The sequence below is a fragment of the Glarea lozoyensis genome (assembly GCF_000409485.1).
Source record: "Glarea lozoyensis ATCC 20868 chromosome Unknown GLAREA15, whole genome shotgun sequence".
NCBI lineage: Eukaryota > Fungi > Ascomycota > Leotiomycetes > Helotiales > Helotiaceae > Glarea > Glarea lozoyensis.
In genome coordinates this window covers 1,984,559-2,003,218 of record NW_007360989.1, presented here as the reverse complement: position 1 = coordinate 2,003,218, position 18,660 = coordinate 1,984,559, and the positions used below count along the sequence as shown (strand labels likewise).

The 18,660-nt window shown below is 47.0% G+C and overlaps 6 protein-coding genes across 6 annotated transcripts; 3 read left to right on the top strand and 3 right to left on the bottom strand.

The window, feature by feature from the left end:
- Positions 1-122: 122 nt before the first annotated feature.
- GLAREA_06471 (WD40 repeat-like protein) lies at positions 123-2,896 on the top strand (the record flags this gene model as incomplete). Its single annotated transcript, XM_008081884.1, has 3 exons — positions 123-140; positions 193-305; positions 355-2,896. 3 exons carry the CDS (start codon positions 123-125, stop codon positions 2,894-2,896), a joined length of 2,673 nt encoding a protein of 890 aa, XP_008080075.1.
- Positions 2,897-3,394: 498 nt separating this feature from the next.
- Positions 3,395-4,795, top strand: GLAREA_06470 (uncharacterized protein; the record flags this gene model as incomplete). The annotated part of the gene is made up of 4 exons (XM_008081883.1): positions 3,395-3,453; positions 3,594-3,613; positions 3,751-3,896; positions 3,944-4,795. 4 exons carry the CDS (start codon positions 3,395-3,397, stop codon positions 4,793-4,795), a joined length of 1,077 nt encoding a protein of 358 aa, XP_008080074.1.
- An 830-nt stretch (positions 4,796-5,625) lies between these two features.
- GLAREA_06469 (uncharacterized protein) lies at positions 5,626-7,533 on the bottom strand (the record flags this gene model as incomplete). The annotated part of the gene is made up of 2 exons (XM_008081882.1): positions 5,626-6,305; positions 6,369-7,533. The coding sequence occupies 2 exons, from the start codon at positions 7,531-7,533 to the stop codon at positions 5,626-5,628; spliced, it is 1,845 nt and encodes a 614-aa protein (XP_008080073.1).
- Positions 7,534-8,763: 1,230 nt separating this feature from the next.
- Positions 8,764-11,183, top strand: GLAREA_06468 (uncharacterized protein; the record flags this gene model as incomplete). Its single annotated transcript, XM_008081881.1, has 4 exons — positions 8,764-9,019; positions 9,090-9,346; positions 9,409-9,555; positions 9,603-11,183. 4 exons carry the CDS (start codon positions 8,764-8,766, stop codon positions 11,181-11,183), a joined length of 2,241 nt encoding a protein of 746 aa, XP_008080072.1.
- Positions 11,184-11,679: 496 nt separating this feature from the next.
- On the bottom strand, positions 11,680-12,972 carry GLAREA_06467 (uncharacterized protein; the record flags this gene model as incomplete). The annotated part of the gene is made up of 3 exons (XM_008081880.1): positions 11,680-11,957; positions 12,036-12,642; positions 12,694-12,972. The coding sequence occupies 3 exons, from the start codon at positions 12,970-12,972 to the stop codon at positions 11,680-11,682; spliced, it is 1,164 nt and encodes a 387-aa protein (XP_008080071.1).
- Positions 12,973-13,815: 843 nt separating this feature from the next.
- GLAREA_06466 (FAD/NAD(P)-binding protein) lies at positions 13,816-15,959 on the bottom strand (the record flags this gene model as incomplete). The annotated part of the gene is made up of 3 exons (XM_008081879.1): positions 13,816-14,671; positions 14,820-15,401; positions 15,451-15,959. The coding sequence occupies 3 exons, from the start codon at positions 15,957-15,959 to the stop codon at positions 13,816-13,818; spliced, it is 1,947 nt and encodes a 648-aa protein (XP_008080070.1).
- Between the last annotated feature and the right edge of the window lie 2,701 nt (positions 15,960-18,660).

Sequence of the window (18,660 nt, the reverse complement as noted above, 5' to 3'; positions counted from 1 at the left end):
TGCGGATTAAACATGACCCGCAAGCTTAAGCAAGGCCCAGAAAAAGCTCCGATAGCGATAAAAAAAAGTTCGCGATAAAGAAATCGCGACTGCATAGCAGAAATGTCAGATCAACGGTGACAATGAAGACGGAGTTTAAGGTATGTAATTACACCCAACTGTTGGAGATATTCTTTCTAATGGTTTTCTTAGTTCTCCAACCTCTTAGGCACTGTCTATAGTCAGGGAAACCTACTATTCAGTCCAGATGGCTCTTGCCTTTTTTCGCCAGTGGGCAACCGAGTAACTGTTTTCGACCTTGTAAAGTATGTTCTGTCTTACTTCTGACAAAACATGTTACTGACACGATTCAAGTAATAAGTCACATACTCTACCATTTGCGCATCGAAAGAATATAGCTCGGATTGGACTTACACCGCGGGGTAATTTACTGCTGTCTATCGACGAAGACGGACGTGCTATTTTAACAAACGTTCCTCGACGAATCGTACTACACCATTTTTCGTTTAAATCTGCTGTCAGCGCCCTATCATTTGCCCCTTCTGGAAGACATTTTGCTGTAGGAGTCGGCCGACATATTGAAGTATGGCATACACCTTCAACGCCAGATCAGAATGTGGATGGCGAGTTGGAATTTGCGCCATTCGTGCGACATAGAGTCTATGCGGGACATTTTGATACTGTAACGAATATTGAGTGGTCTGGAGATTCTATGTTTTTCTTAAGTTCCGCCCGGGACTTGACTGCGCGAATTTGGAGTTTAGACCCCGTGGAAGAATTCGTTCCAACAACACTTGCCGGCCACAGAGAAGGAGTGATAGGCGCATATTTTTCGAAAGATCAGGAAACTATATTCACAGTGAGCAAAGATGGTGCTGTTTTCCAATGGGAATATATTGGAAATCCAAATGCTATTGAGTCAGATGATGTGGCGATGAAAGATGACGGCGTTCAGGAAAGGTGGAGGATTACAGAACGCCATTACTTCTTGCAAAACAATGCCAAAGTCAACTGTGCAGTTTTCCATCCGGATTCGAATTTACTGGTAGCCGGATTTTCCAATGGAGTCTTTGGCCTTTACGAAATGCCGGAATTTAATATGATTCATACGCTGAGTATCTCTCAAAACGATATAGACTTTGTTACCATCAACAAAACTGGCGAATGGTTGGCTTTTGGTGCCTCTAAGCTGGGTCAACTCCTCGTATGGGAATGGCAATCAGAATCGTATATTCTGAAACAACAAGGACATTTCGATTCGATGAACGCCCTAGTATACTCTCCGGACGGTCAGAAAGTTGTTACAACAGCCGACGATGGGAAAATAAAAGTTTGGGATGTCAATTCTGGGTTCTGTATAGTCACTTTTACGGAGCATACAAGTGGAGTTACAGCTTGTGAATTTGCAAAGCGAGGAAACGTACTCTTCACCTCAAGTCTCGACGGTTCCATACGGGCGTGGGATTTGATCAGATATCGAAATTTTCGAACATTTACAGCACCTACGCGACTCTCATTCTCTTGCATGGCAGTGGATCCAAGCGGTGAAGTGGTGTGTGCAGGCTCTTTGGACTCTTTCGATATACATATTTGGTCTGTGCAGACTGGGCAGCTACTGGATCGATTAGCAGGACACGAAGGTCCAGTATCTACATTAGCATTTGCGCCTAATGGTGGAGTGGTCGTCAGTGGAAGCTGGGATCATACCGTGAGAATATGGTCAGTCTTCGATCGCACGCAGACAAGCGAGCCTCTCCAGCTTCAAGCAGATGTATTAGACGTAGCGTTCAGGCCAGACTCGCGCCAATTAGCTGTATCTACACTGGATGGTCAATTAACTTTTTGGTCCGTGTCAGAAGCCGAACAACAATCCGGAGTCGATGGGAGAAGAGATGTCTCTGGAGGCCGTAAGATTGGAGATCGCCGGACAGCAGCCACCTCCTCCGGGAACAAAAGTTTCAATACCCTGCGATACAGTGCTGATGGAACCTGCGTTCTTGCTGGTGGAAACAGCAAATACATTTGTTTGTACTCTGTTGCCTCGCTTGTCCTTCTTAAACGCTTCACAGTCAGCATAAATCTATCATTGTCCGGGACGCAAGAGTTCCTGAATAGTAGACTATTAACAGAAGCTGGTCCCGAAGGACTTATTGATGAACAAGGAGAAGCTTCAGACCTCGAAGACCGCATCGACCGAACCCTTCCAGGCGCCACACGTGGTGGCGATCCATCAGCTCGAAAACGTATGCCTGAAGTCCGAGTATCAGGGTTGGCATTCGCTCCTACTGGAAGATCTTTCTGCGCAGCATCGACAGAAGGTCTTCTCATTTACAGTCTGGACACCCTTCCTCTCTTTGACCCTATCGACCTCGATCTGGCCGTCACACCAGCTTCTACCATACACGTCCTTGAGAAAGAAAAGGACTACTTGAAGGCTTTAGTCATGGCCTTCCGTCTCAATGAGGCACCACTCATCCGCCAAGTCTTTGAGGCAGTTCCACACACAAGCATTGAACTCACAGTCGCTGAGCTGCCAATAGTATATATACCTCGATTACTCCGTTTTGTCGCATTGCAGACGGAGGAATCCCCTCATTTGGAGTTCTGTCTATTATGGGTTCAAGCAATATTGGTATCTCATGGCCAATGGGTGAGTGACAACAGGGGTCAAGTCGATTCCGAGCTGAGGGTTGTCGCCAGAGCAGTTGGAAAAATCAGAGACGAGCTGAGAAGATTAGCGGATGAAAACGTATATACCATTGATTATTTGTTAAGCCAGCCTAGTGCAAAAGATGGTTTGCAGAATGGGCAAAAGAGCATAGCGAGCGAGGCACATGTCGAGAATGCCATGGACGAGGACGAGGATGGTGAAGGCGAATGGATTGGTTTAGATTAAGGGACTTAAAGTAATGAATTTTGAACGACCCATTTCACAGCCGTAACTTTCGTGGAGCATCGAACTTGTCAGAAATGAAACCAGTCGACTTCGTCTCCCCCAAACAAGGCAAATTCCAACGCTAACCCCCTAGTTTCCGTGACTAATATCCACTTTCTGCGTCACGTGATATGGCAAACTTGTCACTCCACATTTCTTCCCGCCTTTCATCAAAGACTTCTGACTCTTTCATCTTTTACATATCATTCACTTTCTTGCTTTACCATATCATCCTGTACCAAAGTGTACTATTCTAAGTCTCAATTGTGGCCAATTGAGGGTTCTCAGCGGAGGAAAATTCTGTTGCAGGGTGGAAATTTTTAGGAAAGACGTCATTGGATTTGGATTTGGAATTGGCTTTGACGGATTAGGAAAGGGAAGGGAAAGGGAAGGGAAAGGGAAGGGAAAGGGAAGGGAAAGGGAAGGGAAAGGGAAGGGAAAGGGATATAGGAGGGAATCATGTTTCCACCGAGTCAGAATTTTAATTTGGATGTTACTGCTATTAGTGGGATCTGTGGGTATGTTGTGCTCTTTTTTTGTGTTTGGAGAGGTGCATGAAGGGGTGTAGGACCCTGGGTTTCTGGGGATAGGGGTTAAGAAGATGGTTTTGATTTCGATGGGGTTTTAGACTGGAGTTTATGCTGATTTGATGATTTAGGTCGGTTTCGATTGCTTGTTGTAAGTATGGTTTTGTCTGTGTTAGTTCGTTAGATGGGAAACTAGGGGTTGCTTCTAGGTGATACTAGTCATCTACGATGCATTCACGGTTTTGAAAACGGATTCCCTCAGCAAAAGATTCTAACACTGTCTGCTAGGGGTGGTCGTCTTCTCTCCTCAGATCATTGAGCAGTTTCGTCGCGGTTCTGCAGATGGCTTGTCACTACAATTCATCATCGTATGGCTCCTCGGGGATATATTCAATATCCTTGGAGCCGTATTGCAAGGCGTATTGCCTACTATGGTAAGCAAACACTCAGTCTCAGTAGTAGCAATCGCTAACCTCCACAGATCATCTTGGCCATCTACTATACATTAGCAGATATCGTTCTATTGCTCCAATGCTTCTATTATCGAGGCTTCACGTGGCATGATGAAGTAATCCCACCACCAAAACCAACAGGAAACCATTCTAATGGTACCTCCCACCTCGGCGAGGCAAACGAGAGAACCGGCCTTCTCTCAACCACCGAGAACCGCGAGAGACGTCCAAGTGGCATCTCCGAAACATCAGTCCATCCATCTCATCTCTCGCCCGCCGTCCCTCTTCAATCCACCCCCTTACCACCAACCACAAAACCACACACCACCCTCCAAACAACCCTCTTCAACCTCGCCTCCATCCTCATGGTCATCTCCGCCGGCGTCTTCGGCTGGTGGCTCTCCGAACGCTCTCAATCCCCCCACAAACCGCGCAAACACCCACACGACACCGGCGTATCCTTCAACCTCTGGGGCCAAATCTTCGGCTACTTCTGCGCGCTCCTCTACCTCGGCTCCCGCATCCCGCAGCTCCTCCTCAACTACCGCCGCAAGTCCACCAGCGGCGTCTCCATGCTCTTCTTCCTCTTCGCCTGCATCGGCAATCTCACGTACGTGCTCTCCATCTTCGCGTATGAACCGCATTGCGCGGGCCGCTATGGGAAATGCGCCCCTGGTGAGGCGGGACGGTTGTATGGGAGGTATATTGCGGTGAATGCGAGTTGGCTAGCCGGGAGTCTGGGCACGTTGGTGTTGGATATGGGGATTTTTGTGCAGTTTTTTGTGTATAGAGAACTAGAGGAGGGGGGTGAGGAGGAGGTGGAGAGTGTGGTTGATGGAAGGGAGAGACCGCTGTTGGAGAGGGGTGATTCTGCGTATTAGGTAGTGGTATTGTGTTTTGTGGAGGTGTTGGTTGTAGATATGGGTGGTTTACTTGTTTTTATGATTAGGGCGTTGGTTTGGAAAAGCAATAGGTGGGTGAGATTAGCTGTGACTTCAGAATATGGCTGTCACACCGTAGAGCGTAAAAAATAAAAATATCACAAAATAGAATCCATATTACATCATATCATCACTCTGCTTCCAAATTTCACAACATTAAGTCTTGCAGTCACGTACGCTAAATCAATAATTCTCAATTAAAGTCTTCATCCACTAGACAGACCCCTTATCTTACAACCTATCTACCACTCTAAAGCATAAACAATCACTCAAGCATTACAATCCAAACCCCTGCCGCAAGTCATTTCCATTCCAAATATGCCCACAAGTTAATCCTTGTCTGTTTCCGGATCCCAAGTTCGATATTGCTGGAATGTGAGATAAAGAGGTCGCTATGTTTGAAATGCTGTAAGAATGCTGCATGCTGTGTAGATGCTGCTCGAAGTGCGATATGCTGAATGGATGTGCCGAGAAATGCGAATGTCGAGGGATACGAAATGTAAATATGTATGCGAATGCCATGATACTTCCCAAGCCGCCTAATATAAAACAGAAATGCCCGGAAACTGGCAATGACAAAGGAAATCCACCGCCAGAAATGCAAACCGTGATATGCGCCGCTATATGTATGCAAATGCACGCCGCTCCCGAAAAATGCGAAATACCAACCCCGCGAATGTGTCTCCCCTCTATTGTACACCTCCAGCATCCACTAACATCATTCTCAATCAAAAGGCAAAACTCCATCTCAAAATGAACCCTTCACCATATCAATATCCCTCATCCTCCAGCACTTTATCCCGCCACGTACAAATCTTGCCCCACTCCCCATTCAGATGCGCAATCGGCCACTGATTAACCTGATCCGGCTGACTCATATACTCGGCGCGCCACCAGAGTCTCCACTTCATGAAGCTCTCGAGGTCGTAGAAAGGCAAGACATGGTCTAGCTGCGCTACGGTGAGGGGCTTTGGCGTGTTGGCTGGGTTCAGGAGCGTGATATCCAGGCGTTTCAGGGAGGTGAAGGATTGCAGGACGTCGACGAGCGCGGAGATGTGCCGGAAGAGGGGCGTGGATTGCGTGTCGATTGCGCCGGTGGGGGAGCTGGGGATGTCGGGTTGGGTGTAGGTTGGGGGGAGGACGGGGAAGTGGGAGGGGGGATGCGTGGGGTGGGGTGGGTATTTGATGGTTATGAAGAGGGTGGTTGCTTCTTTTGGGAAGGAGGGGCCGAGGATGGTGATGGCGTCGAAGAGGGAGGTGGCGGGAATGAAGAGGTTGTTGGATTGGGTTAGTGAGGTTGAGGTGGATGGTTTGAGATGGTTTGATTCGGGTTTGCCTTGTGTGATGTTGGTGAGGGCAGTTTGCTTTGTGACAACGCCATTTTTGCTGGCTTGCTCGGAATTTTCTGCAGTGCTTTTGAAGGTATTTTGTGCTGCAAGATCTTTCGTTGCTACCTCGTTAGTGGAGTGTGCTAGAGCCTTCGATGAGGATCGCTATCCCCCAAGCTGCTTACCATATTTCTCTCTACTTGGTCCTGCGGCCATTTTCTTTCCCTGATCTTCAACGCTGAGCTTCGCGAAACCTTTCTCAACCTGCTCCCCAAAGCTTTTCGTTTCATGTGCCTTTTTATCAGTCTTTTGCTGCTCCACTTCCAAAGCTAGATTTCCATGTGTATGTTCCGTATCTTTAAAGTCATTTTCTTCGTTTTGAGCGGCATCAAAAAGCCGAACCTCCCCCCGAGCTTCAGCTTCAGCTTCAATAGCAGCAACGTCAATCTCGATTTCAATGAAATTTTGGTCAAAAAATGACATTCTTGCACTTTCGTTCATGTCTTCAAGATGCTCAGCGAAATTGTACTTGTCAGCACCAAACGCTCCTGTATCCTCCTCATAGATCTGGCCAGCTGGCGCTCTCATTTCCCTCAACTCGATGACATTTCGAAGGACACCGGCAGAGGTGATAACGATATCTTTGCGAGACTTGTCCGGTCGAGTTTGACTTATTCGTCCCGTTGGGCGGGGATGGATGTCTTCGAGATTTAGTTGACGTGGCGATGAGCCAAGAACGAGCATTGCTCTTGGAGCGGTTGGTGGAGCACCACGAAGTCCTTGAAGCGATGATGGCCTAGTCAAGTTTAGAACAGCTGACGGAGACAATGGGACGAATGAGAGGGTGGAAGGATTGGGCGTCCATGATGAAGGTGTTTGCCTGAATTTTTGCAATTCACTTTGATACTCATGGGGAGAAACTCCGAAGTTCTGACCAGCAACCTGATGATAACCGAAATAATCCGATGGATCGGCAATATTGGTGATAGGGGTGTTGAAGCTAGTCGAATAGCGATAAGTGAGTGGAGGGGGGCTCATATTCAGAGCGCTTGGTCCGTAGGGGGCAGACTGATAATTGGCTGCGAAACCGTTTGCTGGGTAAGCCTGTTGATATTCATTTGCCACTTGAGGATTCCGAGGAGACTCATAGGTTCGGTTGTATGAGTAATTGTTGTAAGACGGCTGGAAATTCCCATTACGGATATAATGACTGACTTGTCGGGTGGGTTGCGACGGTCTTCCCCCTGCTGTGATATCTAATCCTTCAACAAATTCAGCATCGAAATTGGGAAATGCCATCACCTTTGGTGAAGGTGATTGGGGCTTTTTCTCAGCTCTATTGTCGCCCATATTGAACTCGATGAATGTTGAATAGTCGAAGTTAAGGGATACTCGAGATGTAGATCAAAGGTCGGAGTAAAGAACGCTGTAGCAGGTTGAATGATTGGAAGCGAGATGTAGCACGATGCAGCAAGAAACGAGTGATTGCTGCAAAGATGAAAGATGAACGAATGTTTGGATCGATGTATCGAGAAGAAAGTGATCGGTCCAATTGTTGGTAGAAATAGGCTGCGAGTTAGCGTAATCGGAATACTCCGATCCTGCCGTCTCGACGTGGACAATGGCAACGCAGTAATCTTTTTGAAGATGATTGGGAAAGGTTGGTGTGGAAACTGAACTGTTCTATGAATCCAAATTGCTTGTGAATGGTATTGACTTGAGAGGACAATCGGCCCTGCTTTAGCCAGTGAAAGAAGCGAGCTTCACCAAAGCTCGCTACTTTCGTCAAATTGAATAGCATTATAATTAGATCTTTGGTCACTGGACCATTGATCTTTGCTTCTCATCGTACGATTGAGCAGTAAAATGAAATGCTATACATGATTTCCCAGCACAGATTGTACTGCTGGGTATTTGTGAAGAACATGTCGAGTAGGGAATAAAAAAGTCCACCAGACTTGAGCCAATTCTTATAGATCGACCGTCTATTCTGCATATGGGACATGTAGATTTCCATGTTTCCTATGGCTTGTGGTGCCGGAGCATTCACGCATGGAACTGCCTTCGACATGAAGTCAAAGAATGAGGTTGATTTTGAAGTGCGCTAGTACGGATCGGGCCACGTGAGCCCCACCTTTTTCAAGTAAAATTTCAGCCACATTGCTAAGGCAGGTAATCGCGGGCACTACCACGATTCGGTTTCGCGACGCGTAAAGAGATATGCCATGTATACCTTTAATACGACCATAATTCGACGCAACATTCAGTTTCGTATATTTCGATCGACTCGCTTAGCTACTGGGTCTTTCTATAGTTTAGACACGTTAGATTGCCTTTTCTTCATTTCTCTCAAAGGCAATCCGTCGGTTGGAGCTTGAGGCTGAAAAAGCAGCAAACGGTCACGCTCTTCGAGCCAGGACGGACGAAAGATCGGCTCGCATGGTGGGAAGTTATTGTAGTCCGTCGACGGGAGGAAGGGAGCAACTCACTTCATGCTGGGTTTGAAGTTCTCATAACCATTCACTTTTGCATTCGCAACCCTCATACCACGCCTCAGCCAGTCTCACCCAACATCTCATCATGTTACCAAGAGCCCGTCGCGAACGGGGCTCGAAATCAAGCACCCCTCGACCATCCAAACCCAACACTTACCAGCCTATCTTGTCTATTTTAAAGAAGGCTGATTTGCAAGATGAACTTCCGGAATTCGCCGTTGTCAATGTCGAAATCTGGGCACGAGACGGTAGTCAGATGATGAATCTGATGGATTCAAATCTGAGAGGCGGGTTCAAAATATACGGAAGCTTGAGGCTAACTAAGGAACAGAACAAATACTGTAAGTCAGGGTTCCCTCAACCGTAAAGAATTAGAGTCTTTAACAATAATGTACTAAACAAACAAACTAGACTGCAAAGGCGCGCGTAATGGACCTTATGATTTTGAGACCGAGATCACAAGCTACGCCATTGATGCCAATCCTCAAGCACAGATATGGGTTGGCACTGTCTGTGGTTGGCTGTACATTCAGCAGCCATCTGAGCAGTATGCTGCGATTTTGGCGGATACGGCCACCAGTGTCAGTTTACTGTATCAATGTATCGATCTAGAGGACGAGATCAAGGAAGAGAAGAGGCCGTTGAAGGTTGAAGACTTTTTATTCGAGGTATGCCATTTCTCTGTCGGATACAGCCTTCAAGGATGCATAATAACGATAACGAATTCTAGTATGCTGTCGCTGATGGTAGGGGCTTAATGTTTAATCAGCTCAAAGCTACATTTGAGCATCACGCCATATCAATACTGAGTCATATGCATCCATTGGACCCCATGAAGAAGAAAAGGCTTTATCAGTGGTTGAAATATGCCTTTCCAGTAAGAAAAATCACGAACGTGATGACTGTCAGCTAATGGTGGTACAGGAGCTACACAAATACGTGGCTGATCAAACCAAAGCTTTTCTTGAAAGGCAGCAACTTATTGCGAAAGGTCAACAACAAGAGATCCCCACCCGACAGCAGTCGCCAGTGCGTCGCCCACCACCTCCGGCCTACCCTGCAAACCCTGTGGTTACCACTCATGCCCCTTCTACTTTGATCTCAATCAGTAGCTCCTCGGATGATTCTCGCGAAGCGACACCTCAACTATCCTCTTCCCTTCCTATTCGCAATACCTCAAACAACCCGCCTTCTGCGTCTTCATTACACCTTCCAGGCCCAGATGGCGAACCCGCCAGACTTCCACCACTTCAGGTTATGCTGGATCTCATTTCCGTCCAGGACCCAAAGACGAGCAAGATGACGCTTGCTACGATATCGAACACGTTGTACAATGATTGGTCATTTTGGTGGCCACCATTGGCTCGAAACATGGCCAGACTATACTCTTCTGCTATAATGGAAAGCTTACCTCCAGCTTGGAGGCATACACGTCTCTACGAATCGTTGGAAGAAGCCAGCCAGACGTTTTGCTCTGCAGCTCGGAGGAAAAAGGAATTGGCAGCAGCTCTCAAACGGCCTGCTCGTCCCCCAAGATCGAGAGGTTCTATGACAGTCGCGCAAATTCATGAAATCTCGGAAGACGAGTGGATTGCTGAGGCTGCTGAATACAAAACCATAGTGCATAGAAAAAGTAAAGTCAGACCTTCTGGCAAATGGGAGTCGAGAAAAAACGAGCACGCAACAACATCAAATTATAACCCACTACCTGCCGATTATCCTACCATTGGCAATACCGAGAATACGAAAAAGGAGGTTGTCACAAAAAATACTCAAAAACAAGCCCATGAGCAATGGAAAGAGAGTATCACATCTCGGTCACGCTCCCCCTCACCCGACCCAACTACCTACGAATACAAGAAACTACGAGTCGAAATCAAACAACGAAAACTCCCACCTCCACCACTCCCCCTCTCACAACAAGCCACCCCGCGCCCAACAGTCGGCAAACTCGAAATGAAAACGCCTCACTCTCAAAAAGGCCTCCCTCACACCCTCCAATCCCACCCCTCCGGCAAACTCACCCGTCTCCAACCCAAATCCTCCAAACGCCCTTCCTTCACCTCCCCCGACCCCCGCTCCCCAAAACGCACCCGTCTCTCCCCTTCCACCTCCGAAGCCTCCTCCCCCACGCCTTTGAACCGCGAAACCTCCCCCTCAACCTCCTCCATCACCTCCGACGAAGAAGAACAAGAAAAACTCAAACCCTCATCCCTCAACATGACGCGCGGTCCCAACGGCAGCATGCGCTGTCTAGGTCCGCAATGCCATTTCGTCGAGTATGCGCCTGATGCGCGCGAGGGACGGGAGCGCATGGTCGGCCATTTCGCGGCGCATGAGAGGGAAGATCCGGTGTTGGTGCTTGCGAAACGGGAGGCGAAGTTGAATGGGAGGAGTGTGGGGTTTTTGATGGAGAAGTTGCTGGAGAAGGAACGGGAGGAGGAGAGCAGAAAACAAGGCGGGGCTGGGATGGGGGGTGTGGGGATTGTGAGGAGGGAGTTTTAGAGGGGGGGGTTGGGAATGGGATAGGGAATCTGGAATGCGGATGGGTTTAGTGGGTGTGGTTGTGGTTAAGGTTGAGTGGGATGTGTGTGCATTTTATGGTTGGTGATGAGTATACGTATGATCATGGAATAGGTTGGATGGTAGGCGTTGTTGGGTATCCTTTGCAAAGTGCATGTTGGATGATGAGATGAAAGAACGGAAAAGGTTATTACTAGATGTATACCCAAGACGATGGCTTTTATAGGTATCGTAGCGAAACTTCACAATTTGATCTCAAGGCTTAGTTAGCACTCTGGTGTCAGGTACAATAGCGCTAGTACTTAGGGTCACTCCAGGGGCATAAGCAAAGCACATCATCAAGTTAAGATATCGAATTCGTGAACGCTGACAATATATATCATTCTCACAAGATCATATATACCTACCCTCAAAAGAAGTACACGCCATACTCCAAACACCCATTCCCCCCTCCCCTAAATACCCCCTCTCCATTTCCCTATCTCTTCCCCCCCGCCCTCCTCGCCTTCCCCGGCCGTTTCGCCGCGCCCCCTTTCATCTTCTTACTCGAGAACCCCTTCAAATCCCCCGTGCTCATCGCGTCACCACTCTTCTTAAACCGTTTCTTGCCTCCATGTCCGTATTTCTCGTCTTTCTTCGCGCGTTTGTTGGGGCCTTCGCGGTTCTTGCGCGAGGGTTTGGAGGATGTTTCTTCTTCGAGGGCGACGTCGAAGAGGTCCGCTTCGTTTGTTGTGGTGGTGTCGGCGCCTTGGCGTTCTGAGGGGGGGTTAGTAAATGGGAATGGAAGGGATGGAAGAGGGAGAGGAGGGGAGGGGGAAAGGGAAGGGGACGTACTTCGTTTCAGATCTTTGATTTTATCGAGGGTTTGTTTGCGTTCTTTATCACGTTCTTGTAGTTTTGCTACTTGTACTTGTTTTCCGAATTTCTTCAGATCTCTCTGTTTCCTTGCCTCTGCGGACGCCTTCTTGCCTGCCGCTTCTTCGATTAACTTCGCTTTGATCTTCGCCATGTGCTCATCCGCCTTCACCATCTCGGCGAAGTAGTCTGTAGGTCGCGTAAATGGCACGCCCTCTTCCTTGAGTAACTTTCGTCCTTGTTGTGCTGCGGAAAGTGATTGTGCGTAGAATGCTAGTTCGCGCTTGAGATCGTCCGAGACGTCGTCGATTACGACGGGCTCGGAGGTGGTGATGGTTTGGTGTTCGGAAAATGTCATTTTGGATACTGGGAGGGATATTCTTTTTAATGCTGCGTTCAAGGCGACTGTGTTGTTGATTGTGAGACGTTGGTGGGGTATAAGGTCTTCTTTTTCGCCGTCTGAGAGGTCTTCGAGATCGGATACGGGTATGTCTTCATCGTCCTCTTCTTCTGAATCTGAGTTGTTCTGATCGTTTTCACCGGCTGAGGAATCGCTGTCGCTTTCGTCGATACCTGCGAAATCAATCTGCAACAATTGTTAGAAGTGTCTAGGACAATTGATAGTTCAAATCATTACCTCCATCTTGCCAGCAACTTCATCATCCTCCTCTTCATCGCTGACACTCTCCTCGACCGCAGCTCCAACAGCCTCTTCCTCATCTTCCGCAACCTCATCCTCACTCCCCTCAACATCCTCCCATTCCCCCTCTACAATCTTTCCAACATCAGGCGTGTCCCCACCTTTTTTGCTTTTCGTTTTTCGCGCCAGCTTCTCCTTCTTTTTCAAATTTAATTTCTTGTAACCCGTACTCTTATCTGCGGCAAGCGCCATCTTTAGCTTTCCTTTGTTAACCATTGTGGCGGTGGGTATTCAATTGTCGCAAAATTGGGCAGGCTTTCCTCGGTCTTGAAAAGAGCTTTGGTAGATTTTATTTTCGAGGCGGGAACTTTTTGTGCCGCCAAGCATTGACTCCACTTTCTTCACCGCTTTGTAGATGCATAATTTATGCATCGTTACGAAGAGTTTTGTGCACTTCACATAATTCTAGTGTCGTTCCTCCTTTCCAATCCTAATCGATCGACCCATCCATCCAGTCATTCATGCTATTTTGTGAAACTTGCTTCTCTCGCATCAATCAATCTCTTTACTCATTGGAAGTGCTATAAATCCTTTTAAGAAAGGCACTCTAGATCTTGAACCTCGAAAAATCGCTTCTTGTTTCTGTTCTCTCCCTTCGGTGGCTCATTACTCGTCCGCATACCTGCCTTCTTTTCTTCCATTCCATGTCCCTGAGTTCTTCGGAGTATATCCAAAAACAAAAGCTTTACGATGATTCCAGGAAGAATTAGCTATCAATGATCAATAGCTCGCACCGTGGAACAAGAATTCATGCCTTATTACCCAAAGCCACAAACCAGACTCCGGCCAAACCGGGCCAAGGGTCACTGAACAAACAGATCCAGGCATAGCACACATTTATATGCTGCTGTTACGTATTCATGATTCGGCAAGCCAAATTTTATGTTTTGATGAAAGAAGTCACGTCGAAGTCACGATGAAATAGCTCTGACCAAGTCTCCCCCTTTTGGTACATACATTGATTGTCTAACGCTTGTGCGAGCATCTATCAGGCAGAAACCAAAACTCACATACCTCTCTATTCGGGATCAGGATCTTACCAGCTTAAGAAACTCTCTATTACCACTTCTTTCGATCCTCCAAGATAACATCGCCAGCCTTGGTCCCCAGCATAAATGTCGGAATTACTGGAAACGCACCCGGAGTCTTTGGGAATACGCTGGCATCAACCACCCTTAGTCCTTCGGTTCCTCTGACTCTGAATTTGCTATCCAGTACTGCCATCGGGTCATCATCAGCACCGATAGCACAGGTGCTTGTCGCATGATGACTCCAAGTTTGAGCACGAATCTCCTCTTTCACATCACAATCTCGCTTTCCGCTAGCACATGGAAGGATTTCCTTGAATGGTCCTAGGGGCGCTGCAATGGAATCAAAAACTTTACGCCCGAACTCTACGCCGTCCACAAGGGCCTGCAGGTCGACTTCGCCACCCTCTTCGAAGAATCTGAAGTTGATATCTGGCATATCTCTAGGATCATTAGACACTAGTCGCAGTGTACCCTTCTTTCCTTGAGGGTTCATCTTCACGATCGAGAAATCAAAAGTGTTGGGTCCGTGAGCTGGAACCTGGTTGACTGTTTGACCAGGCCAATATCCCTCGAAGGTTCCTCCCGCAATGCCGAAGAAATAGATGTCACGCTCACCGTTGACCGACGCAGAGCTCTTGAGCATCAGAGCACTCAATGGTCCTTGAGTATACGGACCTTCGCCCCGATGCCAGGCTTCGAGACATGGATCGTCCGGAGTTGAACCATATGTACACACTGGGCCCTTTGAAGTAAAAGGTTGGGAAGCGCCAGCTGCGACTCCGTATTCCGTGTTATCTTGCAGATTGGAGCCGACGCCAGGAGAATCGACGAGAACAGTGATGTTGAGACTTTCGAGGTGTTCTTTTGGACCGATACCGCTAAGCCTGTTCAGTGTAGTGTTAGAATCTTTCTCACATCAACGGCGCTATAGAGCTCGAAATTCAACAACCAATTCATTCGTGGAAATGTGCCGATGCTGATATAGCACTCGGAATTTGTTCTGCGAGAGCCAAGGCGCAAAATATCACTTACATAAGAAGCTGAGGACTGTTGAATGCTCCTCCAGATACTATAACTTCCTTCCTTGCATACGCTTGCTTCGTACCCGTGGCAGCTGCTGCGTTACTTGCAGTAAGATTGAAACGAGGATCTGCTTTGTAGTGGCTCATTCCAGCAAGGTATTCAACTCCAGTCGCTCTAGGCTTCTTGCTTTTGGTGTCGAACAGCACCTTCGTTACAAAGCTATGCAACCCCAGTGTCAACGGGTACTTCTTAGCATTTAGTGTATCGATGACCACATCTCTGGAGCTGACACGACGACCCATTGGGTTTCTATGCGCCGGAAATCCGAAGAGGCCTTCCTGGTAATCTCTGTTGGTGTCATTGTTATTGAGATCGCGTGTGATCAAATCGTATAATTTATCAGGATCCTGTCCGAAAACTTTTGCGGCAGCTGAGAGTACCGTCTGGGCTTCCGTTGAATTTCTAAGAAGCTCGGGACCATTGGTGGTGATGTCAAGCCATCCATCGAAACCGTGACCACGGGTTCCTTTGGGTACGCTCGGATTGTGGTAATTTTCAAGCTTGATGAATTGCTCTCTCATGTTCGCCGCGCTTTCGAAGTCAGTAAATCCAATTCAATTACTACTTGCACGACACTTACCTCCAGGAATCATCGCCAGTCATCTTTGCAATATCGTCCCAATCTCTGTCGCTTGGAAGTGGTGCACATTGAGCATTATGTGTCCCGCATCCTCCGAGAGTTCCAGTTCTTGGATAATAGATTCCCAACTCTTTGCTTCCTGCTGGTGGATCTGTTCCTACATAGTATCCGCCTCCAGGAACCTCCCATGTCAAATGGTTATACTTGCGCTGCAGAACCGGATCGCTGTGATATTTAACAAAGAAATCCCATCGCATCAATGGATCATTACCAGCAAGAGAGAACCAGCCGGAGATTTTCTCATTGAGGTTTTCCCCTTGGTCATCACCTGCCTCAAGCAATAGCACTGACTCTCCTGCTTTTGCGAGATTGGCAGCTAGAGTTCCGCCTCCTGGTCCAGAGCCTACCACTATGTAGTCGTAAGTGTCAGCCTTTTGGGGGTTTTCGAGAGCGCTCGTGGCGAGGAACAAAAACGAGAGAATTGCGGGAAGAGATAATTGTTGCTTCATTTTAACTGTTTCCTCTGCTGGAGGAGGTTCTGGCTAATAATTGGTAGTTCGGGATGTCTTTTACATGTACAAGAGTCACTGCGATGGGCCCAGGCTCGTCTTTATAAGAGCACATCGCCCATTACCAAAATTTTCTGGTACCTGGAATCATCCATATCAACTACCCCGCAGGTTCTCGTGCCAGCCGAGTACAAATCACCCAATTCAACAAGGACTTGCGGCTCAACCTATAGCACTTGGCAATCTTCCAGATTCAATACCTTTATTACTGCAACCACTTCCGAATCAGTACTGGTCAAAGGTTTGAATGAGTGAGTAAGCATCAGTTTTTCCGTTCAGCCATTTCATAGGCACTGTAGTGCTTACGCGGCGACCAATGAGGAGAACCGTCTCTTTGCTTTTGTGCCAGGACATGTCCCATATGTCGATGCAAGCGAGGAGGTTCCATGCGAAAAATGCACACTTCTAGATTGTAGATGGTAAACTGCAAGTGCTACTGTAGCTGTCGAATTGCGGATCTCGGCAGTTATCCATTGGAAACAACTCCGACCCAGGCATTGCCTCGTACTTGTTGTAGGTCATAAAATGTGCCAGCAACGCATCCGGACCATTATAAGATATTTCTAATTGCCAGCAACCCTCACGGGCCGAGCCGTGATTTTTGGTTGGTTTCCAAAATGCTGAACAAGATGTTGGAATCTGCTACCATGTACTTGACACGGCACTCCGAAGTGTGGTGGGAGACTTTGGGATTTTGATCGGAAGTTGAGATGCATTGTCGAATCAACAACAGCCTTTCAACAGCTCGCGTCCAATAAAGCTTACTGCCCGGAATGCGGCATTTAGGTGCCACATGTATGATTGGGAGAAATGGACAATTGATCCGAGAATTTCTCTCGAGTGGCGGTACGGATAAATAGCTTTGCTTCGTTGGGTTGCCTCCCGGTTATTTGATTGCAGCAGATCGTGGGCGTGATCTCTAAATCGCTTTCGAAGATAAGTAATCTGGTTGCAATGGTACAACCAGCAATATAGTAAGTTTCTGTAGTCCGTTGATTGTATTTTAAGGCTTGATAGGGATTATTCGGTGGATTCTGAGCCACCACCATTTAGTCCCTTGGGAATCAACGAACCTGAATGCAGATATTTGACAGGTATCAAATTGACTATGGGAAATCCAGACGAATTAAAGGTGAATGGTTCATTATTGCGAGTAAGCCACCTGGATTTGTTTTAACACAATTTCAACAGATAGAAGTGCTTCAATTCAACGAGTGAGAATTCCAAGAATCTATACGTAGTTGACAAATGACGGTCAAGTTATTTCACCTTTTCCTGGGCAAACACCGATTGAATATGGGGGTGTGAAATGTTTTACTAGAGACAAGAGACTTTGGCTATTGTTTCATTATATTTGATATCTTTCATTCAAAACCAAGAAGTTGATATGCAGGCATTATTTTGTAGAAAGAGTTCACATTTATTGTCTCGCGAGTACCGGTTTGGGTCGCAGTATGCGAAAGTAAACTTGGAGAACACGCTGGTTGGTGTTCTTGATTGCAAATCGTCTGTCAACCAAATGGCCTGGGAAAACTCACTTCAAGTATAGGTAGTCGCGATTGAGAATCTTTGTTTTCACCTGGCACGTCTTGACATGATCAACTTTTCACAAGTCCCAATACTGGATCCAGTTACGGTGCTGATGGATCAAAGTAATTAGAGGCTTGGAATCCAGAATGGAGTGTAACGTTGCTTTCAGTCACTCAAATTTGCCAAGTACTAGCCCATTTTGACAAAAGAGTCTTTTGCAATCATATGCCAAAAAATCCCGTGAAAGTTAGATTTCTCCTCTTTTGTCTCTATGAAGGAATGACGATCGCTAGTGCGTCTCGTCGTTACTGAATCATTCTTGGCGTCTGTGGTTCTCGTTAACTAAGGAGGTTAAGAAACTTGTACAAGCTTAATGAGCGTTGGTAAATACATCAACGCTTGGCAGAATACAACTTGGCTAAAAGTGAAGTTGATAGGTGGATTTGGGGTTCGCGGAATACATTTGGTGATCAATTGTCGTGCTAAGAACCAAGAATAGTTCTCAATTCATGGAATTTGTTTTGTGTTTGTCCAAATCACAGGATCTGGTTTTGATTGAGTGGGTAGGTGGGTCTTAAGTGCTACAGGGAATTTTGGATAATGAAAGTATAGATGGAACCTAATGAGGCCCTAGTATGATAAGAATATCCGGTGATTTGGTATTTTCTAGCGGCGTCGTGAGAATGGTAGAGGTCGTAGGTATTGGATGCTGGCGCTGGCATTGAACCAATTTTTTGGAGGCTTGGAGGTTTAGGGATATTGAGGGGGGAGGGGGAGAGAGGATAAGAGGTGGAGGGAGGTAATGGTAATGTGGGTTCTGGTGTAGTCTTGGATTGATGGATGGTTACATTGGTTAGTGAGGGGTATGAAGGTGAAGATTATTGTATGTGGAATCGGACGGGGGTTATATGGAGGGATAAAAAGCTTGGCTCCTACACGATCTACAGCCGCTTATTTCTACTAATCTATTTTCTAGTTTTCTATCTTCCTTGTGCTCCACGGAGTTACTCAAAAATGTTCATGATCTACTTTTGCACGTTGCCATGCTCCAGGAAAGACTATCACTAGATTGTCCAGATTGCAGAATATGTTTGGACAGGACAAGTGGTAC